Source organism: Gymnoscopelus braueri (genome assembly GCF_963280865.1).
Source record: "Gymnoscopelus braueri genome assembly, chromosome: 14".
NCBI lineage: Eukaryota > Metazoa > Chordata > Actinopteri > Myctophiformes > Myctophidae > Gymnoscopelus > Gymnoscopelus braueri.
In genome coordinates, this window is record NC_137619.1 from 21,217,393 (window position 1) to 21,241,833 (window position 24,441).

At 41.2% G+C, this 24,441-nt stretch overlaps 2 protein-coding genes across 3 annotated transcripts; one reads left to right on the top strand and one right to left on the bottom strand.

Moving 5' to 3' along the window:
- Window positions 1-3,872: 3,872 nt before the first annotated feature.
- Window positions 3,873-17,970, top strand: pcgf6 (polycomb group ring finger 6). Of its 2 annotated transcripts, none has more exons than XM_080449989.1 (11): window positions 3,873-3,951; window positions 4,732-4,865; window positions 6,136-6,229; window positions 7,651-7,747; window positions 9,585-9,640; window positions 13,407-13,466; window positions 14,574-14,694; window positions 14,901-14,928; window positions 15,523-15,621; window positions 16,407-16,493; window positions 16,637-17,970. In XM_080449989.1, the coding sequence occupies exons 2-11, from the start codon at window positions 4,737-4,739 to the stop codon at window positions 16,685-16,687; spliced, it is 822 nt and encodes a 273-aa protein (XP_080306115.1). In that variant the 5' UTR covers window positions 3,873-3,951; window positions 4,732-4,736; the 3' UTR covers window positions 16,688-17,970. The 2 variants fall into 2 exon arrangements, with proteins under 2 accessions (XP_080306115.1, XP_080306116.1); XM_080449990.1 differs by having other exon boundaries at window positions 3,890-3,955; window positions 4,767-4,865.
- A 2,622-nt stretch (window positions 17,971-20,592) lies between these two features.
- On the bottom strand, window positions 20,593-24,180 carry inaa (internexin neuronal intermediate filament protein, alpha a; the record flags this gene model as incomplete). Its single annotated transcript, XM_080449630.1, has 3 exons — window positions 20,593-20,848; window positions 20,961-21,085; window positions 23,116-24,180. 3 exons carry the CDS (start codon window positions 24,178-24,180, stop codon window positions 20,593-20,595), a joined length of 1,446 nt encoding a protein of 481 aa, XP_080305756.1.
- Between the last annotated feature and the right edge of the window lie 261 nt (window positions 24,181-24,441).

Below are 24,441 nucleotides of genomic sequence, written 5' to 3' on the forward strand. Positions count from 1 at the left end.
TGGTCTTGTCGCCACTTTTAGAGCATTTTCAGGAGTTTTAAGTGCCTGTAGGAAAGTGTCATAGGCATAACGGTAAAACGGTCAGAACCACACGTGACCTTTTTTTCCCCAGATTTCTTACTTTTTCTCCCTATTTAGTTGTTATGCCAATTCCTGATTCCATTCTAGTCCCTTGCCCCTGCTACAGTTGGTTCTAATGAGAGCATAGACAATCATGCGTCTCCTCCGATATGCGTGATGTCTTTTCACCTGACAGAATTATTATTATAATTATTATAATTCATGTACGTATTTTACATTTTATGCATGTCTTATGTTAGTATTGGTAACATTTAAGAACTGAGCCTCTCTGCTGTAGTGATAAAAATAGGCATGTGATATCAACTGCCTCTTAATGCTGGCTCCTTGTCTAAGTGAGGTGACCGATAACACTTCCCTTTCTGTTGAAACGTTTTGATTCTGTGTAATACTGCCATGATGAGTGCTATAAACATTTGGAATATTTCAAGCTTTAGAAATATTTATGCCCAGCCCATTTCTTTCTTTATTGTCTTTGTAGAGACAAGACAGGAAGAAAGCTGAAAGGTAGACAGTCACTGTATGTATAGGGAAGACACAAGATAGATGTTGACATAACAGGTATTTATGGGTAACACATTACTTTACAGTGGCCTTGTTCGAGTGTATGACTTACACAATGTTATTGTGTACATAGTCTCTCGAGCCAGACTGTTGACTCACACAATTTTCAAATGCTTCCGGCTAGCGTAAATTTGTCCTACTGTAAATCAAATTAGTAGAAGCATAATATAGCTTGCTGCTTAGCAGAAATGTAAATTGAAAAATATGTTTTAAAGATATGTTAAAATAACGGAAATGACAGCTTCCTTTCTCTGCTTTTAGGAGGTGTACTTCCAGACTCTAGATAGCATTCAGAGAGAGATAGAGATAGTTGTCTGGCTAAGCAAGACTGTAGTTTACAATAACATTGTGTAAGTAGCCTATTTAATGTTCTCTTTTAAATAGTTACAATTACTCAGAATCGCTGCATATTTAGAACAACTTTTCCATCGTTCAATACACTGGGATAAGCTTCAAAGGAAATGTTACCGCACAATGAAAAGGCAGATATGCTATACTGTTATTACCCTAGTTTTGTTTGATTGAAGTGAACGATAAAGCCAAAGTATGAGATGTCATTGTTTTTACGTTTTGCAATCAGGGAATTTTCCACCACCAACTAGGCAGGTCACTGCTGCTCACTGAATATAGCAGAAACACTGAGAGAAGAAATGTGTCTGGAGTACTATGTAATCAAGTGGTCTTTCATAAAGTGTGAATCTAGACAACCTGCCCTGAATGCAGTAAGATGTTGTTGGGTAACCCGAAACACAACAAAGGGCTCCTTATGTGTGAATTGTTGTGCAGAGAACCGCTCTTTTATGACGTTTTGATCTGCAAACTGTGTCAGCAGGACAGTCTTGTGATGGACCGTTGTGCCAACAGTCTGCACTGTTATAAGGCTTAGAAAATGGTTTATGAAATTGGCCTGCTACGTAGGGGAGGTAGTTGGTCCTTCATGGATCACAGTTTCCTCACGTATAATGCAAGTCAAGTTCACATAAGATTATGGTCTATTCTCACTCCCAAGACAGGATGATATTCCTCATGAAGAGGACTAATGCTTAAAGGACGACATCACCACATTATATTATACCATATTATAAGGTGCATCAGCAATTTTCGGCATGCGACACCCTCGCATGACAGAGTATTGATCAGGCTGAAGACAACAGTCCAATTTCTTCTACTACTAGCCTAGTTCACTTCCCCACAGATGATACTGGGAAGTATAGATAACGTATAACTTTTGCAGACACAGATAATGTGTTATCATTTTTGTCAATCAAGCATAATGTGTAACATATGGCAAAAAAATATATAAGAATGTCTGTGTGTCCGTCTTTAGTTCACGTATCACGAGAACCGTCCGACCGAGCGACTTCAAAGTCAGCAGGTGCGTCACCAAGGACCAGAGGGAGTGCGGTGCCCGACATTGAGTAGGTTGGATGCGACCGATATGTCCATTTATAGGCATATATGGAGATCTGGTTGTCCAGAACTGCCGATCCAACAGATAGGCCCATTACAAAGGGCGTTATGCGCCGGCTGGAAAGTCGGTCGGATCAGCGAATCTCCAAAAATATTGCAAATAACCATATATGGAATACCCTGATGTCATCAATATGACGTCGTAGTACTGACGTCATAGACTGGCCTAGACTCCATATTTGGGCATGCCTGACATGGAACTCCGTATATGGGGATTAAAGGGTCACAGACAGACAGACGGGTATCTGACAACGGGTACAACGGGTTAGCATAACTGTGGGCTATGCATTTCCAACTTGCATCATTTCCCAAGTAGTAATCTGACAAAAAGGTGAATACACCATAAAAGCCACCAGGAGACACAAAGACAACATGACAGAGTATTCGGTGCAGATTCCAATTCATATTTACTATCTGTCAGTTGCCAGAGACCTCATTCTGAAAATATAGTAGTAAATATAGTATAGTCTCTCTGTCAGCACTTACATCCACCGCTACCCAACATCATAGACCCAACCTACTGTACCAGCCTCAACAACACAGCTGGTCACAGCCTAGTCACATTCCAAAAGTGAGACTTATCTTACAATGTACAATGTGGATTTTTATCTGTGACTGGTTGAAAGAATTCCATGTGATTCACGAATACTTCAGTGGTGAGAGAGAAAAAAAATAGCTGTTCAGACATGTTGCGCTGCTGGCCTATTAAGGGGATATTCCGGCCAAACTATGGCAGGCATGTCTCTGCAATGTGCAGCACCGTGTGTAACATGCATTGCTTCTGAGATTTAGCTGTACTTCACCAGGATTGGCTTAGTAAGCCTTTTGAGTTAGATATGGGTTTAGTCTTTGCTCTTAGTTGTTCTTTATTCCTGCATAGCATTGTAACAAATGTAAACTTGGCCAATACCGGTGGCCTTGACCTTTAAATTCCTACTTTGTTTGCCTGTGATGTAGGTGGTCTAGGAGCTAAAGCTTATTCTATATTTGCACTTTTAAGCGGTTGTGCTGAATTCCTAAACTATAAATATAATGTATATCACGCCAATGTTATTGCACTGCAACAAAACAAAGGCTCTGTAAGCTGTAGAGACAAATGTATCCCGTCTTCATGTAGGCCTGTTTACACTTGGTGCATGCTTTGGTGCTACACAAACCCATTTACCCATACTGTACAAATCACCACAGAATTCCCCCTTTCATCAGATAACTTGAATACCTAAACTATCTACTCTAAGTAACAATGGAAACACAATGCTCGCCTGTGAAGGTTGTTTACGCCACAAAATTGAGAGGTGTGGAGAAGAGGACATTCCTGTAATTCCCTATCTTGATGACTGCTGTATTGTGCTCCCTGCTGGACAAGATTCATGGATGCAATTACAATACTGGCCAAAGGTCCCTAAAGTTGTTTCTTACCTGGCAAAGAAAACCCACTCGCCCTTTGCATGACACTGATGTTGATGAAAACAAGTTAGATGGGTCACCATTAGACCAGAAGACTGCTATGGCTGTGTGTGTGTGTGTGTGTGTGTGTGTGTGTGTGTGTGTGTGTGCGCGCGCGCGTGCGTGCGTGTGCGTGTGTGTGTGTGTGTTCACACATACACGTACATACACTCACGCACGCACGCACGCACGCACGCACGCACGCACACACACACACACACACACACAAACAGGATGACTCCTCCTCTGGTGTATTGCCATTGGATTCTCTTGTGACGTCATTTTTCGACCCTCCTCCCGGAAATCATTGTTGCCGCGGAACAGGACGACGGGACCGCACGCCACGAACCGCCACTTTCGTTCTTTCAGGTCCAAAACAAACAAGTAGATAAAGTAAGTAATAGAACTTTATTTCGTGTAAGACACTGGTTATTTTTGTAACAATGACAGCAAAGAGCGTGGCTCCGATTCCTCGTCAAACCACTTTGGTTGAAGCCGAAACACTTGTTTTGCGTTCATTCTTTTAACTCTTATCTTTAGGTTGCTAGCAGCAAGCTATCACACATAGCCATACCTCCAATCGGAACCGAGATGATGTTCCACAGCGTAGGCTGCCGTCAGATGACGACACCGGCGAACGGTGGCCAATATTGTGGATTCTTATGTTTTTCCGCACATCGTATCCAAAAAGTAAAGGTCAGCCCCCTGCTCTCAGATGTTTCACGTTTTAGCGGCCAAGAAAATCTAAGCCACGGGTTTAAACAAGGGTTTAAATCGATTTTTGAGTCAGCCTGTGGCCAGTCAACCCCCGTCCGCACACGTTAAGGTTGCATTGGGAGAATATGCCACAGGCTGACTAAAAAAGGCGATTTAAACGCTTGTTTGAACCCGTCACTTACATTTTCTTTACCGCTAAAATATAAAACATCTGAGAGCAGGGGGGGGCGACCTTTACTTTTTGGATACAATGTGCGGTAAAAGGTAAGAATCAACAATATTGGCTAATATTCGCCGGTGTCGTCATCTGCCGACGCTGTGGGACCTCATCTCTGAGCTATTTAGCGGAGGGAGAGCTTCCAAACGGGATTATAGCAAAAGTTCGCTATTGTCTCAGAAAGAACATCCAAGTTGGACGCATATCTATATGTTTTTTACTTTATTATCCCTTGGCAGATAATATGATCGGAAAACGGTCTTATTCTATGAAGATGTCAACAACACCAACACATGGACCTGGGGAGGACGGCTCTCCCAGCAGCTGCAGTCAGGACAACTCACCCTGCAAGACAGACGACTCGGAGGAAGGGGCAAGTTTATTACATGTGATGTCAAGGACCCCCAAATTGATATGTATATGGCTGCGGACCCCCCCCCCCCCCCCATCTGATTTTTTTTTTGTGCCAGGGACCCCCTAGAAGAGAAGATTTGAGTTTTAAAAAATATCAAAATTATTACTTTATTTATAGTTTGCAAAAAAGGCACAGTGTATACAAAAGGATTCTAAAAGGATAACACAAAAAAGCCCATGGCTTATCGTGTATTCAATTCATCGAGACATAAAAGGCCTTAAAAAACAAGGCTCCAGACATCCCAAAACAAACTGGTCCGGCTACTGCTTGGCCTCACACCTACAACTCATCTAACCCCTGCTCATTTTGCTAGGGTGCGATGGCTCAGGGTAGAGGACAGAGTACAGCAACTTGCAATGGGCCTGGTCTACAAGATACACTACACCACAAACAAAGACATCCATGTACCTGTCAAACTACTTAAAAAACGTTAAAGATGTTCACAAACACAACACCAGAGGGAGCTCCACAAATCACGTTCAACTCAGATTTGGCTCAAACAAGGGGTTGAATTCGTTCTACTGCTATGCCACAAAATGTGGAATGCCCTACCAACAGTCATAAAAAAGTGTGAATCCTTACTCTCCTTCAAAACCGCTCTAAAAGAGCACTTATAGGTGGCTGCAATTCAGAACTGGCCCCTGTAAAAAGTCCAAGCCAATCACCTGTGTTCATTTAACTCTGATAGTGTGCAAAAATGCACATTGTATAAAGATCTGTTTGGGCCCCAGGTGGTCCTCGGACCCGACGTTGAGAAATGTTATGGTTAAAATAGAGTGTAGAATAGTTATTGTCATTGTAACTTTAGCAGGTGTTTTGAGCATTTGTAAGTTACACTAATACAAATTTACAGTTGCGTGTATGGTTTTTGTATGAAGCAGACTAGCGTTAAAGACCCACTCCACCAATGTGACTTGTTGATTGGACAACACACCAAGCATGCATATGCTTGTCTTTGATGATTCTTTGATTGTTTTGATTGTCAATTTGTGTGACATCACACCACAGTCAAACCAGTTTTCAGTGAGTGCCAGATTTTGGTTATGAAAAAAACATATTAATGCTATAGAGAATTGCACATTTCAAGAAAGCCACCAGGGCTTTCATAGTTAAGCTTTTTGTGTTTTTTTTTTTTTTTAAGTTAGCGTTTGTGTCAAATGTGCCTTACAGATAAAAAGCTGACTTGATTAACGTTGAAACATTGCCCTGGATTGTTTTTGACTCTCAGATCTCCCTGATCCAGTTCTATCCATATATCCGTTGTGCCCTCTGCTTTGGGTTTCTAATTGATGCCACCACCATCACAGAATGCCCACACACATGTGAGTTTGGGTTATGGGCTTCTTATACCATGCACAAAATAGCACTGTGAGTTTATGGATTTTCTTTTTTTAGAAAGCACAGTTCAAACATACTCCACCCGCTGAGTTAACCCATTAAGACCTGAGGCCGATTCTACAAATGCCTTCTAAACCAGTAGTTCTCACACTTTCCAAGATTTTTAAAAAATGTTCAAAAGTAGCAGATGTACAAGCTTGCAGCGCGGCACGAAGCGGCGCCCTGCGTGAGCTTGTATATCTGCTATTTTTGAATAGCCCAATGCAAATATCTAAAATGACACAGATGGTTTTAATGTACCTAGGCCTGCAAGGGCAACTAACCAAAAAACATATTGAAAATTTGAAACAAGTATTTAGAACCAACCTTAACACATTGATTGCCAAGATCGCATCGATGCGTTCTTTCAAATCCATCGCTTGAATGCCAGCAATTCAAAAGAACGCATTGAATTTTCATTGTTTAATCTGTGATCGCACAGCTCTGTTTATTTCTCATCAGCACTTTCGTTTTCCACTTACGTCACACTCACCTAGAGCCGGATGTAAAAATCTGCTATTTCCACTATTGGCCTATATGTTTTTTATAATCGTAATCAAGGCAACAGTTTGAAATAGTCATAATATTGATTTGAGATCATATCGCCCAGCCCTAAATTAACCCCATATGTGAGATTGCTTGCTGGTTCATATTGGGGCAATCCATTGAGTGAGACCAGACTCTGTGCTAGCCCATTTACAGGTCAATTTATGCATTTGGTCTGCGACCTGTCGACAGCGTTTCCACGAAATGTAAAGAAGAAAGGGAATGTAGTGTTGTGCATCACTGTGTAACTTAGGGATGTCCCGATCCCGTTTTTTTTTTGCCCCCGATCCAATTCCAATCACATTTTTTGTATCTGCCGATAACGATCAATTTCTGATCCTGCATTGAGAAAAAAGAAAGCATTGAAGTTGTCCCGTAAGTTTCTTTTGGTTTATTTAAACAACAGTCCTATCCACATGGCTACCTTTTTATATATGTTTTTTATCACCAAGTCAAATTAGTGCAGCATTGGTTCAAAACGACTAAACTAAATTAATATCTTGGCTTATCTAAGCGATAGCTTAGTGGTGCAGCACAAAATAACCATGTAAACAAAATATTACATTTTAATATCCTGTCTTGAACAAACAAGAATATGTCTAAAACAATTATGTACTCACAAGTACCCGTATCCTCCGTATTGTTCAATAAAAAGCATTTTAATCCGATCGGTGGCCATTTTCTCATAGTTATAATGTATCAGAGTGCAATACACATACTCTGAGAGTCCTCAGCAACACGTTTTTGGTCATTTTTATGTCCCCTTTGGTCATGAATTGGAATTAAATCGACTCTTGTTCTTCATGTCATTTCATTACAGTTTGTAAGAGCTGCATTGTGAAGCACTTCTTTAACAGCAACAAATGTCCAACATGCGGCATCGTGGTCCACCAGACACAGCCACTTTACAATATCAGGTAGGTGTGTGTTTCGCCACAAGTCAAAGTAAAGTAACTCTGAGTGTTCAATTGTAACCAAATGGACCTGGAAGGGTCCATTTGGCTACATTTGTACACTCTCCGAGTTGTGAATGGATAGCACTCTCCAGCCTGTCCAATGCAAAACATCTTGTATGTATTGTTACATACAGACTGGGCAGACCAGGCACTTCTGTTATGATGTTGTTGTTGTTATCATCCTAATTCTGTCTGCTCTAGTAGCTAGGGTTGTGTTTGTGTGAAGCAGAGATTTTGCAGTCATCATACACGGTAAAATCATGAGCGTTAATTTACTCTCTGGGAGTGTACAAATGGACCAGTTATGGGTCCATTTGGTTACACTTGTGAACTCTCAGGATTTTACAGTGTACTTTATGTTGTTGTTCTGTTGCATCCGTTGAGAGAACATCTCCATCGTCAGTGTATCCACTGGATAATGCTCTAGCAACCAGTGTTGTTGCCATGTCTGCTTATTATAAGCTTGGTAGTTGTGGGTTGCATTTTTTGGGGCTTGTTTCTAAAGTGTAGTTGCTTATTTGGGTTTGTTTCCTAATGTTGTTTAAACCAGTGGTTCTCAAACATTTTCATGCCAAGCACCCCCCCCCCCTAAAAAATCATAATATGTATTTGTCCGCAGACCCCTCCTCCTCCTATTTTGTGCCAGAGACCCCCATACAAGATTTGTGTGGATTTGAAAATATTCTTTCCACAATTTTCACTTTTTTTGAAGATTTCTCTTAGAAAGTAGCAGATCTACAAGCCCACAACGTGTCGCACCACTGAAATGGCTATTTTCAAATGGCCAATGTATATAGGGTTAGAGTGCTCATGTGGCCTATAGTCGCTTCTTTTGGGCTCGTTTTCATAGACCTGGTTGCTTATTTCTCTCGCAAAATCTGGCAACACTGCTAGCAACACCACAAGCTGCTGTGACACACACACATTGGAGTCTGCCCCCCTCCAGTAAATGCAACCATACTGCAGTAGCACCCCATAAACAACAGGGATGGATTCATTGTTAAAAAAAGGTCAATTGGGGGGGGGGGGTAAACATGTTTATTTACAAAAGCCGTAAGCATTTCATTCCGAAATCGAACACGTCCAAAATTGAACATTTTACTCTTTTGTGTGTGTGTGTGTGCGTTTCTTTTTGCGAACGCAGCGGAAGGAGGCGCGCCTCCGCGCAAGTGGAGCTTACTATGACACCGTGCTCGGCTTGTGTGTCCGCGTCTCTGTGTGCAGTATTGTGTGCACTGCCTGTGTGCAGCCAAGTAAATGTCCAATATAGACATACCATACATCAAATGAAAGGTCTTTGAAAACTGAACACACCTGGCAAGGTTGCGTTTAAGCCCGCCCCTTGTGTGGGTGAAACAGGCACTTCAAACACTTTGTTGAATTGTTCAAAAACATTCAAAGTTTTTTTTATTGTGAATTTGTATTTTTCTAAGATGCTCCTTTTAACGCAGATTTCTTTTGTATTTTTTATATTTTTTTTTATTGGTTACTTTTTTTTTTATAATAATTTTTTCATTATTATTTAATTTTTTGGGCGTTCGCTTCCCGCGTTCGCTCGTCTTACTTGTCTTGTTGACTATTACAAAATAAGTAAACATTAAATTCTTAATTTAAATTTTGTTACTTTGTGAATAATGTCACACTCTAGTATTTCTGTGTACATGGGTAGATGTGGGTCTAGATGTTTACACCACTGCTGGGATGATTAAAGCTCAGGGATTTACAATACACTCAAGTCTGTAACGAAACTGTCAATGTTAAAACATATTTAATGTGCTCTCCATCTTTTTCAATGCAGACCCGACAGACAACTGCAGGATATTGTCTACAAAATGATTCCCTCTCTGGAGGAATGTAAGTGTGAAATATATGTATTAATTGAACATTGGTATAACCTAGTGACTAATTCATACAGGCAAGATGAGAAACACCATGTGGCTCATAGAACATCTCTCCATAAAGCGATTGGCTATATTTTGCCAGTACACATCATATTTATGTACTACATAATATCTGACTTAGGGACAGTGGTGTGTTCTAGATTTTTTTGGAGGGTATACTATAACTATTCCCCCCCTAGTTCCTCCCACACACACGGCACGCACGCACAAATTCAGCCAGGCCCACTCAGGCCCAGTTTCTCAGTAACACTGAGTACACTTACAATATGCTTTGTACTGATTTTCTACTGTTACTAATGTTAATCACCCTGTAACTCAACCACTTCAAAGCTGCTTCTAGCCTTAGATGCATTTTTTTTTTATTACCATAGAAGTGCAAGGATTGTTATAAATAAATGCTGGTTAGGCTTATCAGATATAATAGCAGCGTTAACACCGAGCATTCCTGTATCTATTACAGAATAGTATTAACTTGGCATTGAAGACACAAACTGTATTAGTAGAGGACCTGGCTAAGATATGTATGCACTTAATTTAGGAGAGAATATCTCAACTGTTCTTGGCTAATATGACGGCAGGGAACAACTTGGGAACTGTGACTAATTCTCTATCCGGGACGAAATACCCGAAAATGACCACGCCCTTTCTAAAATGACCATAACCGGTGCATTACGTCCAACATGGCTCTATCTGCTAAACCGTTGGAGCTACAGATTTACTGACGTGCTCAAAATGTTCAGAATACTTATGTTTAGGGAAACATAGTAAAGTTTCTAATTTGATATTTTCTGACAGAACAGCTACGCAAAAGAAACTGCCAACATATTACAGTCCAGGGCTATAGGAATAATTTTGTGTGAATCAGTCTAGAAGAAGCACCTAAATTGATGTAACCCAGGACATGCTCTAATGATTTAGCAAGGGTACCTGAGCCAGCAATGCTCTGGGTCATCATTGTGGCCAAATCCAATATGGCCAGCACCTAAAAAAGGTTTTGGCTAAAGCTTTTGAACCAGATGAGCTATAATTGAGCAAACTTGATGTCTAAATCATGTTTTTTGACAATTAGAACATGTTGGAATGCTTATCTTTATGACTGGGTGTGACTGGACCTCTATTTTGCCTATTTCAAAGAAATATTAGTTTTGCAAATTTGTTTCACTTACCTTAATCTTTGTCATTTTTGGCAAACTTTGTGTCTACTTTAGGCTTTTTGAGCATTAGAAACACATTGGAATGCTCATATTTATGATTGAATCCATCTAGAGCACTCTGACTTGCTTATTACAAATATGGCCACTATACCAAACATGTTATGTAACAAAGTTTCATCCAGATTGAGTGTATACAGTAGTTGTAGGAATGAGTTAAGATCAAACTGAAGAAAACGATGTAATTTTATCGAAACAACATAATATGACTATAGAATCCAAAGGATACAGCAACAGCCAGTACAGTATGCACATCAATGCTCAGCATAAAGTGAATTAGTCAAAGGTGTATGGAATTTGAACAATATGTTCAAATTCAGAAAAGTGAATTGCTAAACAACAAATCGTTGCTAGGAATGTGTCTTGGTGTTACTACAACAACAGAACAGCTCTGCAATAACTGATACATACTGCACACACGCACGCATGCATGCACGCACGCACGCACGCACGCACGCACGCACGCACGCACGCACGCACGCACGCACGCGTACATTTTATGCTGAGCATTGTTGAACATACTGTATTAGCTGTAGGCCTATCATCATAGGAATTATGATACTGTTAAATCATTCTTGTTTCAATAAAAGTAATCGTAATATACATTGGTTGTTTCATAACATAGTGGCCATATTTGTGATAATCAAATTAGTGTCCTCTAGATAGATTAAATCATAAAGATAAGCATTCAAACATGTTTCTAATTGTCAAAAAACATGATTTAGACACCAAGTTTGCATTATATATATATATTGAAATATGGTTCAAATGTTATAGCCAAAAACGTTGTCAGGTGGTGGCCATATTGGATTTGGCCACTATGATGACCCTGAAGGTCGCTGGCTCGGGCGCCCTTGCTAAATCATTAGAGCATGCCCTGAGTTACATCTGGGACAAACGTGGTGCTCTTAGATTGATTTGCGCAAAAATATCCCTATGGCCCTGAACTGTAATACGTTTCTTTTAGCTGTTCTGTCAAATATCAAATTAGACATTTTACACTTTACTATGTTTCCCTAAACATAAGTATTCTGAACATTTGGAGCACCTCAGTAAATCTGCAGCTCCAACGGTTTAGCAGATAGAGCCATGTTGGAAGTAGTGCACCGGTTATGGTCATTTTAACACATTGGGTGCCAGAGGTTTATTAAAATATTATACGTTGAGTGCCTGCATTTCTTCCATCCACTTGCGTTATACGTTTCGTGCTGTAGAAGCCCCGACGCGGAAGTGCATGTAAACAAAGCGTGCGTGCGAGACGGCGGAGGATCCCGACTAACGCCTGGAACAATAATATTTCCAACGCGATCCTCCATTGCAGCGTGATCGCCGATCGAAAACGGCTCGTTTCCACCACGTTAAAAAGAAATGGAGATATTAAGCTTTTAGTCAAGGAGATAACATTGAAAACGCCGACCGGAAGGATTTTTGACATGGAGCCACATCCAGCCTCTTCTTCTCAGAAACTCCTTGGGTGATGTCAAAGTTTCGTTTTAGCACCCCACGTGGGCCACTCGTATAAAAATAGAATTGGGTCAAAAACGGTCCGGACCGTTTTCGGCACTTCTCGTTTGGATCCTCAAAAACGGTCCGGACCGTTTATGGCACTCGATGTGTTAAAAGGGCATGGTCATTTTCGGGTATTTCGTCCCGGATAGAGAATTAGTCACAGTTCCTAAGTTGTTCCCTGGGGTCATATTAGCCAAGAACAGTTGAGATATTCTCTCCTAAATTAAGTGCATACATATCTTAGCCAGGTCCTAGACTATATTGAAGATTCAAGATTTTGCTGTGCTATGACGCGCAATTTGAATACTAATGAAGTACTCAATTCAGTGACCTACGTTCAATGAAGTGAATGGCAGATCGTTGAAATGTGTGAATTCCTTCGCCAGTAGCCATTAATTATCACCTCAAGAACAATAGCCACACACATGATAAGCCATCAACTCAGAGTTAGACTACTAGACCACATTCTTGCTGTTTGTATTGCTGCGCCCCCCCAGCCCAGCCACTCCTGGGTGCATCGTATCAGATGCGTATCAACGTATCAGATACGCCGTTTCGAACAGTTTTTGGATGTATACGGTGGCGACGGAAAAAATCTGAAGGTCATACGCCGTATACAGCATACCGCGGTAGAACACACCACTGGACAGGGATGATAAATGTAATTGACGATATTACATTTTTTAGCAGATTTGTCAGAGTGAGGACATCAGCTCATACAAAAGGCAGCTCACAAAATGTGTTCGGCTATCAAGTGGGCTCTTGTGAATTTGATTAGAGCATCTAAAAAGGTAGCTCTCAATGTTTGTTCAGGGGACCAGGCAAACTCACAGTAGTCTGGGTTTTCAATTTCTCCATTGTCCTTCTCATGGAATTTGCCTTTCTCAGCCCCTTAGTGTGCAGAAGACCTCAAATGGGTTGGTTCTCAGTGTCTTTTTTTGTTGTTGTTTCTGTATTAGAAAATTCCAATAAAACTTCTTGTTTCTTTTTGCTTTGCAGCGGAGCGTCAACGAATGGTTGCCTTCTACAAAAGGGAAGGTCTGGAGGTGCCAAAATCAGGTACAACAGATGCAGTTCATTGGGTCAAGTTATGCATTGTTGCTCCTGTCAAGAAGCGTTCTAATGGCACATTTGTTAATGTTTGGTCTGTTTTATTGTCTGTCTTTGGTGACAAGGGGCCTTTCTTTCATGCTCTCTGTAACTCATTTTCTCTCTGACATCCATTAGAGGCTACATATTTTCTATTTCCTGAAACTTAAAGGGCAAGACCACTTTGGTAGAGGTTTGGGTTGTGTAGTTACCTTGCCATGATGTAACTCCAAATCTCGACGAGAAATGAAAAATAATTGCTCCATTGATTAGAACTCGATAATTCAAAATATGCTCCTCATTGACTTGCATTGTACAGTGAAAAAGTTCTCAAGGTCACTCTTTCAGCACATAAACAAACGCAAACAAAGTTTATTCAGACAATCTAGATCACCAAACCCAGTACTGTTTGTTTTAAATAAAACTTCCTGTTGATTTAGGCATTTTTATTAGGAAGAAAACCCGGATACGGATCTTCAAATGGTAAAATCAACAGGAAGTTGTCATTTTTATTTAAAAAACAAACAGTACTGGGTTTGATAAGGTTCTATATTGTCTGAATCAACTTCGTTTGCGTTGAGAGCTGTTTAGAGCCGTCTCACCATACAATGTAAGTCAATGAGGAGCATATTTTGAATTATCTATTTCTAATCAATGGAGCAATTATGTTTTTATTTCTTGCTCACCTTTGGACTTACATCATGGCAACTACACAACCCAAACCTCTACCAAAGTGGTCTTGCCCTTTAACCACTTAGATCCTCTATAGGGAACAATCTGAGTTCAGTTGCCACTGTACTTGGACCACTTTTTTCTGTGTACACCAAATCGCCAATCTACAAGCTCACAACGCGTTGCGATGCGTTGTGAGCTTGTAAATAGGCTATTGGTGATGGTTAATGGTGAATGTTACCCCAGAATAGTGCTGCTGGGGTTCAAGTGGTTCAATGTTCTTTCTTTTATTGCAAGGAAGGCATACTACCTTTTGTCTCTGTCTCCTCTTTCTTTCCTCCACTTTTTCTCTGGCTCTCTCTCATACACACTCTCTTTAATCTCTCCACACTCCTGTCCCTCCAGTGACGGCGTCCCGCCCATGTCCCACGGCTCTGAGGAAACAGAAGAAGGGCATAATGATACCACAGACTTTGTTTAGCATTCCCCCTGAGCTGGATGTGTCTCTAATGTTGGAGTTTGTAGGGTGAGGATCTCATATCAAATGTTATCCTTTGTTTTATGCATGGATTAGTTGTACTGTAGCTGTGTTAAATGTTCAATGCCATTTCTAATGCCAGATATAATGCTCTGCTATACTTGAATGTCACCAGTAGATGCCCCTCTTCCCTTTGTAGTGACTTTTCCCACACAAAATGTTAACCACTATAATGACCATTGTTTTGTTTCTAGGGCTGAAAAGGGCATCAACAACTACAAGGTAATGAAGGCGTTTTTTATGTAACCCTTTATATACTAAACGGTGTGTTTGGCTTTTCACATCCTTGATTTCGGAATGCAGGGATCCACCCTTTCTACACTACCAAAACATTTAATTCAGCAAACTATTTGAAACACTTTTGATATGCATTTGATGTATTATCTTGTGTCCTTGTGTACCGGTACTGTAATTCGCTCTGGATTAAGAGCGTCAGCTAAATGCCTAAACTGTAACTGATAGTGATAGTAAAAAACTGTGCCCTCTGGATATTTGAAGATTGCGGTAGTCATTTTTGTGATCATAGTTGTTTTATGATATAATTGTGGACCTGGGGAATCGTTATGCTCCAGCTGAGTGCTCAAGACACCTGGTACTACTGGTTTAGGTCTTAACTAGTCCCAGATTAAGCTAGAATTACACGGACAACAGGTGAATTAAATGAATGTCCTGGTAAAGTAGGTGCAAAACCAGAATCATGGAAGATGGAAACCGCAGTAGATATCACTGCCATTAGACATTTGTTCAGAATTTAATTCATGTGTCGCAGCCCTCCCAACCTCCAAACCAACAGCTCCCCATCTCTGTCTCCTACAGCCCCTGGAGAGGCGTTACGTGCGCGTGTCAGGGGAGGCCACCATTCGTCACGTGGAGCTCTTCATCAGGAGGAAGATGGAGCTCAGCCCCACTTGCAAGGTCGGTTCACATGGGACTTAAAACCTAATCACACCAGGAAGTGACACAGGCTGTAACCTTGATCGTCACTGATCGTGACTGTGAGACAGACACCGGCAGCATGACTGCAAGGGAAAGAGGGTTATAACTGTGTGGGAAGATCTTGCAAGGGAATTATGCAAGGGTGGAAGATTTCCTAAATTAAATATGCTTTTTAAATAGCCAAACATTCCTTTCAGGACAGAACAAATGTAAACTGTTCTCTAGAGGACATGTTTTGTGGAATTTGTGTTTTATGCAAGCCGATGATGGTGCGTAATCTGTGTAACACAAAACAAACAAATTACCCCTTCTAAACTAAACTATATTAGTAGCCTACTAAACTATTAGAGCTGTATTAGTTGAAGCATAATTGAACATTATGCCATTTCTCTATTCAGACACAATGGTACACTGTCAGTGTTGGTACTCCATGCAACACTACAGCATCAACCGGTGTGTCAATGACTGGCATTAAAGTACCTCAGTCCAGGAGCATATTTAGCCGTAACACACGTGATCAGGGATTAAGAGCTTAGACTGATTTCTTGGCTCCAGCCCTTTGCTTCCCCTGCCCTGCCCTTTCTAGTTTAATTTCCTCATTAAATCATTGAAATTCAACGTGGGTTAACAGTGATTATAATAGTTGCTATCTATATTTCTTGTTGCAATGTTATTTGTTGATTTGGTACGTTTTTTTCTTTTCTTTTATTTACAGTTTGTAAATAAGATAATTTAACTTGAATCAAAATTTTCTCTGTGTTCAGGTGGATGTGGTTTGTGGAGAACAGCTTCTGGATCAGTACCAGTCACTACAAGATGTTAAGACCAGCCTAGGAGAGGACGCAATACAGGTGGGTTCTGAAAACCACACACATACATTCACAAACATAGCATCAGTATCCAGAGACCCATATATAGAGGTAAGCAACAATTATACTTCCAGCTCAATTGTTTTGTTGTCCAATTTTATTTTTGTACATTTCTTTCCCCCCAGGATGGCCTTTTGGTGCTTCATTTTGGCCTGGTCCGGCACGATCATCCTTGAAGGGCCTTATGTGACAGGGTCACAGAAAGAACAGAAACTGTTTTAGTGGAATTTTTATTTATTTATATTATTAGCCCTGCTGTCATGCACGGTGCAAAATTCTGTTTCCTGGGTAAAACTATAGCCAAACACTGCTCAAATATTCCGGGCTACACTCCGGTTCTCCTTTCCTTCCAGGTGTGACACCAGGACAGTTGAACAGTTTGACAGTTGAAAAGAGATACTGCTGGGATGTATAGGTTTCATAGTGCCAAGTTAGCTAGCAAGTTGGTAAACAGCATTATGATTGAATATCTGACAAACTGCAGATTGCTGTAAAAATATGTTGTGGGCTGGGATACAATGACCCCGGAAAAGGGGGAAGTGAGTAATAGTTAGCTTGAGCAACTGTGCCACTCTTCTGTTTTTTTTATGGATGGATCGTAGATCTTGGACGTGTTTCTCGCTTTGTGTATGAGAATTAGATTGTGACTTTTATAAGGGCTTGAAATGAAACTGCTACCAGAATACTTCCAGATAAACCATAGAATCCTTTTTGAGTATATAACATGATGGAAGTCATTTCTTTGTGTGATTCTTGAATCTGAAGCGTCAGGTAATATCTACTTTTGAACAATGCTTGAAGTGGATTCATATTACAGTTATTTTGTGTTACTGTATATACCATAAGGATGGTCCACCCCTCAGTGTTTTTGTTTTTATAAATACTGTGATTGTTTCATTGCTGCTCGTGGTACTACGTTTTATACCTATTGATTGAATCATTCTCCTGTCCATAATCACAATGCACCCTCAGGTGTTACTAGTAGTGTGTGCGTGTGTATCAGGCTTAGCCAATTTACTGTAGCTGTAGAACTTTGACAGTACATTTTTGAATTATTTCTACAGTTAAACATGATTATACTCATTGTTATGGGTGTTTTCAACCTATAATGACTGGTATAATTTCATTTTTGAACAACTGAAGACATGGTTTGTGTAGTTTTGCTTCAGGCTACATTTCTGTTAATAATTAAGTGTATTTAATTTGTTTTCGGAGAGAAAGGGCTTTTATTGCTACCAAAGTTGTCTACTACTACACTGTATATTCTGATTTAATTGCCTCACAGATTTACATAAGTTATATTTTTTACAGACTTCCAATGATGCATATATCTATAGATGTGTTTATATGCTTCCTGAGCAAGTGAAGCAAAAATGTAATACCATGTATTTATACATGGTAGTTTGGCACAATTTTCATAAATTTGTTTATGTTAAATAAATGGCTATGCAGATCTTGAGTCATGTATTTTAATGTCTCCATTGTGTTTTAGAGTTCACCGTAAAATCCTGGGTGTTCACTGAATTGTACAAATGGTTCAATTTGTGCCCACAGGATTTTACTGTGTTAACTTTAGGCTCTGATCTGTAGAGAGGCCTACTGTCTGATATACACACGGTGACCTTCAACATGAAGATCTCAAGATAGATATACAGCTAGAAAACATGCCTTATCCAATGTCGGTACACAGTAAAATCCTGATTGTTTAATTAATGATTAATGAAATTATCCAAATATGTAAATTTAACTCATTCAATGCCCAGCTTATTTATGGAATTTTGGCTCTGAGTGCCACAGCCAAAATTCATTGTAAAAAAAAAGTGCTTAGGAGCCGAGATACAGCCTTTTTCAGTAAGAAGTTAAACAAAGTGTGAATGGAGCAGCAAATCTTCAAATCATCATATCCTGCGTTCTGAACATGTTTTTCCAAAAAAAAGAAACGTCCAGTGGCACTCAGGGCTTATATCAACGGACGTCTTAGACGTCCAGTGGCACTGAATGAGTTAATGAACAAAGGATTTTACTTACAACACGCGTTTCACCTGGGAGCTGTCAATGCCTTATTCCTCCCCAAACACATTTGTGTGTTGTCACTGTTGTTGTATCCTACTGGCTTACCTGCCTGTGAGGAGCCCCCACTTGGAGGACGTAGAGAGTCTCTGTCTTACTCCCGCCCACCTTCTGACAGATGCCACCCCAGCCTGTAGGAGTACGTGCAGTGACATATCACGCAGCCTGCGCGGTTTCCCTCCCCCGAGCACAGGCATTCTGTATAGGCGCTCGAAAAAGCCTCATGCACCACCGCGGATTCAAACCTTCAGACTCTGCGGTGGTGGGCAGGTACTTTTACCACTGCGCCAGTCTTGCGCCTGAGCAGCCAGCACACTTAAACCATTCAAAGTTTCTTAAACCCTCTAGATTTACTAAACTGGACCTGAGTTGACTTTGTACTTGGACAGCTTTTTCCGTCCGAAGAGATTTGGTGTAGACTACACACCAAATCTCTTCATCAAAATTAGCCAATCTAGAAGCTTGTAGATCTACTATTTTTGGCTAATGTTCCCCCCAGAATATGAATGCTGGGATTGAGAAGCAAGACACAGGCTTATCCCCAGCTCAAAGGGACCTGAATGTGAACCAAGCCTGAGCGTATACATGTGTCTGTTATAGGCCTATGTCTGTGTCTATGCATTTATTATGTTTGTCTAGTATGAAACTGAAAGCTGTGAAGAACCTGTTGGGCATTTCATTTTATTCAAGTTTCATTTATTTTTATATTTCACAAATGATGTTCAGTCAGTGGGAAGACCACTGGAAATTAGTATTTTATTATACTTTGTTATACTTGGTATGATTTATAAATTGTATATATTTTAGGAATAAAATCAATCGATCAATCACTATACCAATACACATAAATGGATTTAACTTTTCCTTGTGCGATTTAGTAAGGAATTTTCTTCTAATGGCTACCATACAGCATATAGTATATACATTTAAATGACACTGATGTTGACAACAGAAACAAAACACTTTACACACTAAGGTTTTCACCCACAAAAATATAGAAATAAGAAATATGGACTTTATCCTAAATATATTTACTTCATTGTATCATTACAAATAGGCTTCAGTGCAAATCTCCTCCCACACAAAACTTTGACACCATTTAAGGAAATACCGTAAAAAGCCTTCTAGAAACATTAAGTGGTCTAACACAGGAACCAAAATATTTGTTAGACGTCAAAGGAAACATTTGTTTTAGTGTGGCGTATACAGAATACAACACATGTCTCTGTATGAATAGGTCAATGTCTGGTTTAGTAAATAACTTAAACCTAAAGTATGTGGTGAAATCCTCAGTGTTCATTTATCCATTTGTAACTCGTTCAGAAATTACAATGTGTTAATCAATAATTGATCTCTTGATCTTCTAGTCAAGGATGCTTAATTTAGGAAGATACGCCATCCCACGCTTCGGCACTAGATGCAAAATGGTACACAAATGGAAAGATGCCATTTTAGTGTCCGAATGTTCGGAAGATTGTGTGACTTGTGAAGAATGGGTCCAATATTTAGTTCACTGACCATGGAGAGAAATCGGTCAGAAGCTGTGTTCATGTTCAGTTCTCCCATTGGAATTAATAGTCTCCTAAAGAGGCGGCCACCTACGTCACACAGATACGAGAAGTAAAGCAGAGATGGCGTGTCTTGCTGTTCTATTGTTAGTCTCAGCCGTAGTCCTGGGTTTCCAGAAGGAGGCATAACCATTTCCTGTTCTATTTCCTAGCTTTGTTTGATTGGCTCTGCAGCAGATTTGAACCGGAAACACATATGAACGTGTTGTGTGTTTCCCATTCAAATCTGCTGCCGAGCCAATCAAACAAAGATATGGGAAACTGAAATGGAACAGGAAACGGATATGCCACCTTCTGGAAACCTGGGACTACATTTATGCTCAGAGCCTATGGCATAGCTTTGAAACACTGTCACTTGAGTAGGGCCAACGTTTTTATACACTGCATGTTGATGTTTGAAACCTTTTTTTTTCTTCATAAATGTCCCTCTTTCTCTCTTTATCTCACTCTCTCTCTGTCTCTTTATGGCCGTTGGAGTTAACATCTGCCTCTTCATTCTTCTCCACTTTCACTTCAGAAGTCTCCTTGAGGCTCTCCTTCCGAGCCGCTTCCTTCCTCCGGCTCTTCCTGGAGGAAGAGGAGGAGGGGAGGGAAGAGCCTGCTGAGAGGCGGGGCAGGTAGCTGTAGTTGACACCGTGATTGGCTGCTCCATATGACATCCCTGTGCTGAAGTGTGTCTCCTCCCCTTCCAGCAGTTTTCTGAGGATCAAAGGAGATGTCAGGGTGGATATTTTAAATATAACCTGTGCATGAATTACAGGGTTCAAGATTGTGTATTCGATTGAGTTGATTTTATCAGTTGAGCAAGTACCTGTAGGCAGTTATCTCTATGTCTAGCGCCATCTTGACATTGAGTAAGTCCTGGTATTCCCGCAGGTGCTGGGCCATCTCACCTTTACTGTTCCTCAGCTCATTGTCCAGGTGGACTATGGTGTCCTGGAACAGTGAAAAAGAGAAGGGTCAGAAAGTATTGTTAACTCTGTATTTTGATTGATGATGTTACACGACCAGAGTCTTGGTCTACTCAGTAGACCAAGACTCTGATGGATGGGACACGGTTGTGTTTATCTGTGTGCATGAAAAGTATTGAATGATCGGAGATGGAATCACACATTGGGATACTGCTGACGAGGGGTTACTGAGAATCTGAGGACAGACAGACAGACAGACAGACAGACAGACAGAGAGAGATGAGGCGGAAATGAGAATGTGAGAGGAGAGAGAGAGAGAGAGAGAGAGATAGAGAGTAGTGATAATCAGGGTGTCTCACTACAGGAAGTAAGCTGAGAAATCATGACACTGAAACCTGGCAGAGTATAATTACAATATGTTGGTATTAATTGCTGAAACTCTGCATCATACCAGCAGTGACCAAACAAATGAAGGGTGGCGCTGGGGCTTTATGTTCCTTTAAAAAGTAAAGGAACATAAACATAATGGCCTTTTTGGATGGAGGTTTTAATTTTTATTAAATAGGCTAGTTAAAATTCTATATTCTGATTGTAATCGCTGTTATAGTGTTTGTTCAGTGAAAGGGGTGTCCCCATCTCTCCAGCTCTTTAGTAGACACAAAATACATTTTCAGTTTGGTTGCCAATTTCATCCAATCAAGAGAAAGATTGGATGAAATCAAGAGAATCAGAAAGAGAGAGTTAGGTTAGGACTTTGACAGGGGCCATTTTCGAAATTGCAGCCTGAAGGTGTTTCTTTAGGGCAGTTTTGAAAGTGAGTAGGGTTTTACACTCCTTTACTCCTTTTGGTTGGGCATTCCACATTTTAGTTGAATAGCATGAGAACGAGTTCATTCCCTTTGTTGAGCCAAATCTGGGTTGAACATGATCCGTGGAGCTGCCTCTGGTGTTATGATCGTGGACTTTATTTACGTTTTGGAAGTATTTTGACAAATACAGGGGGATCCCAATGTTGTGGTGTATCTTGAAGACCAGGCCCATTGTAAGTTGCTGTACTCTGTCCTCAACCCTAAGCCATCCGATCCAAGCAAAATGAGCAGGGGTTAGATGGGTTTTGTGTTTGAGGCCAAGAAGTAGCCTTACTAGTTTCTTTTGGGATGTTTGGAGCCTTGTTTTTAAGGCCTTGTGTACAGTAAAGGTCCAAGTGCTGTACTGCTATGTTTCCCCTGATTATGTCTACACTGCACTAGAAGTCTAGAACATTACCTTTGGCCTCACAGTGACTTGAGGCTCTTGAAGCTGTTGATTCCTTTATACTGAGCTTTGAATGTAAGACAGTTACAGTTGGCTTAAAATGGACTGCACGACAGTGCACGTAGCGACCTTGGCTCACTGATAGCGTTTCAGCACCATGGACAGGGTAACTAGTAGTTCATGATTCATTTACTGTAGTTTACAACAATCGTTTCAAAGTAGGCTACCGTAATCGTTTAAAAAAATGTACAATGTTCCTGCTTTTACACCTTTTGGATTTCAACTTATTATGTGCATTAATATGTCCTTTTAATAATTTGGCTTTATGCTCATATGAGCAATTGAGCATAATTCGTTAACAGTAGCATTTCAGATGGGTTAATCTTAATTATTAAGTTAGTTAGTTAGTTAGTTTATTTATTTCAGTCATGATTTAGAAAAACAAACAGTTGAACATACAGAATATTTTCAACAATATAATTTTGGCCGAAAAGGTTTGGGCTGAAGCCAAAGCTTATTATGCCCACCTTATTAATATTTAAATTAAATGAATTGTCACAAAAGAAAAGCCTATGTCTAAGTCTATGCTATACACTCAATGACCACAATCCATTAGTCCTTGCTCAGCTCTGGTCCATAGCATTAGGAGTTCTCCTTATCTCCTCACGCTATATCGACCAGAGGAGCTAGGTCTAAACCATTCATAATTTACAGTAGGCTATGGAACAGGTGAAATTACTTCTTTAGGCCTACTACATGCTACAAAAGGTGTGTCTTCTCATGACATGGCGTTTAGCTTACCTGCATGGCAGCTACTTCGGCATTGTGTACGTCCTCCATTTCTCGGATCTGTCGTTCCAGAGATTCGACGGTGCCCTTCAGTGTCTCCATTTCAATGGTCTTGGACTGCAGCTGCCTCCTGAACTCGTTGATCTCCTCCCTGCCGGAGCGCATGGCCTCGTTGCTCCGGGTGGCCTGTTCGTTCAGACTGGCGAACTTGCTTCTGTACCACTCCTCGGCGGACTGGAGGTTCTTGGTCGCGATGGATTCGTAGCTGTGCCGGATCTCTTTGAGAGCTGAGGTCAGGTCCGGTTTGGACAGCTCTACCTCCACGGACGCATGATGTGACGCGGCCTGCACCATTCCGCTCAGCTCGTGGATCTCCTCGTCGTGCACTTTCTTCTGGAAGGAGATCTCGTCCAGCAGGGACTCCACTTTGCGCTCCAGGTCCAGCCGCGCCACCGTGGCGTCGTCCACGTCCTTCTTGAAGGACCTCAGGGTTTGCTCCGCGTCCTCCCGCGCCCTGACCTCGTCCTCGTATCTGATGCGTAGCTTCTGGAGGTCCTCCTCGATGCTGTCCCGCTCCATGAGGATGTGGTTCTTCTCGTCGCTCAGCTCCTCCGCCTGCACCCGGAGATCCCGCATCTCCTGTTGGTAAAGGGCGGCGAGCCGGGATGGCTCGTGTTGTTTCTGTCGCAGCGTGACCAGTTCGGTCTCCAGCGCCTTGTTCTGCTGCTCCACGTTCCGGACCTTGTCGATGAACACGGCGAAGCGGTCGTTGAGACCCTGGAGCTGCTCCTTCTCGTTGGTCCGGTTGAGTTTGACCTCATTGTTGAGGACCGAGGTCTGGGCTAGGTCGAGGCTGTCGCTTGGGACGGGGGAGAAGGACAAGGGCCGGAATGACCCTCTGTAGTAGCCCGAGGACGAGGCGCTGTTTCGGGATGAAGCCAATGACCTGAACCCCGAGGAGGAGGTGGAGCACCGGGTCGAGCCTCCACTCAAGCGCAAGGGGGAGGCTGACAAACGGGGAGAATCTCCGAAAATCTTTCGGTAGGACGACGAGGAATTGTGGTCTCCGTAGTTCATCTTGTCTGTCCTCGGTTCCTCAGGCAGAGATAAAGACTGGGAGACTTAAGAGCTTTGCTGGAGCTTATATACTGACCTGGACCAAACACATTACACTGTAAAATCCCCAGTGTTATTTTAACTCTGAGAGTGTAAATGGATAAATTAGCACAGTGGGTGGGTTTGGCACGGCGTTTTAAGGCAGACTAATATAGCCTACATTCATTGTAAGTAGGCTATAGAGGCTAAATCTAAAATTCCATTGCTATTTTTTTTAACCAT

Excerpts from the sequence above, each read along its gene's own strand:
- pcgf6 (XM_080449989.1), top strand. The coding sequence starts at position 4,737 with ATGATCGGAAAACGGTCTTATTCTATGAAGATGTCAACAACACCAACA. Across the intron at positions 6,230-7,650 it reads CACAGAATGCCCACACACAT|TTTGTAAGAGCTGCATTGTG; the intron begins GTGAGTTTGGGT and ends ATTTCATTACAG. Across the intron at positions 15,622-16,406 it reads AGCTCAGCCCCACTTGCAAG|GTGGATGTGGTTTGTGGAGA; the intron begins GTCGGTTCACAT and ends CTCTGTGTTCAG.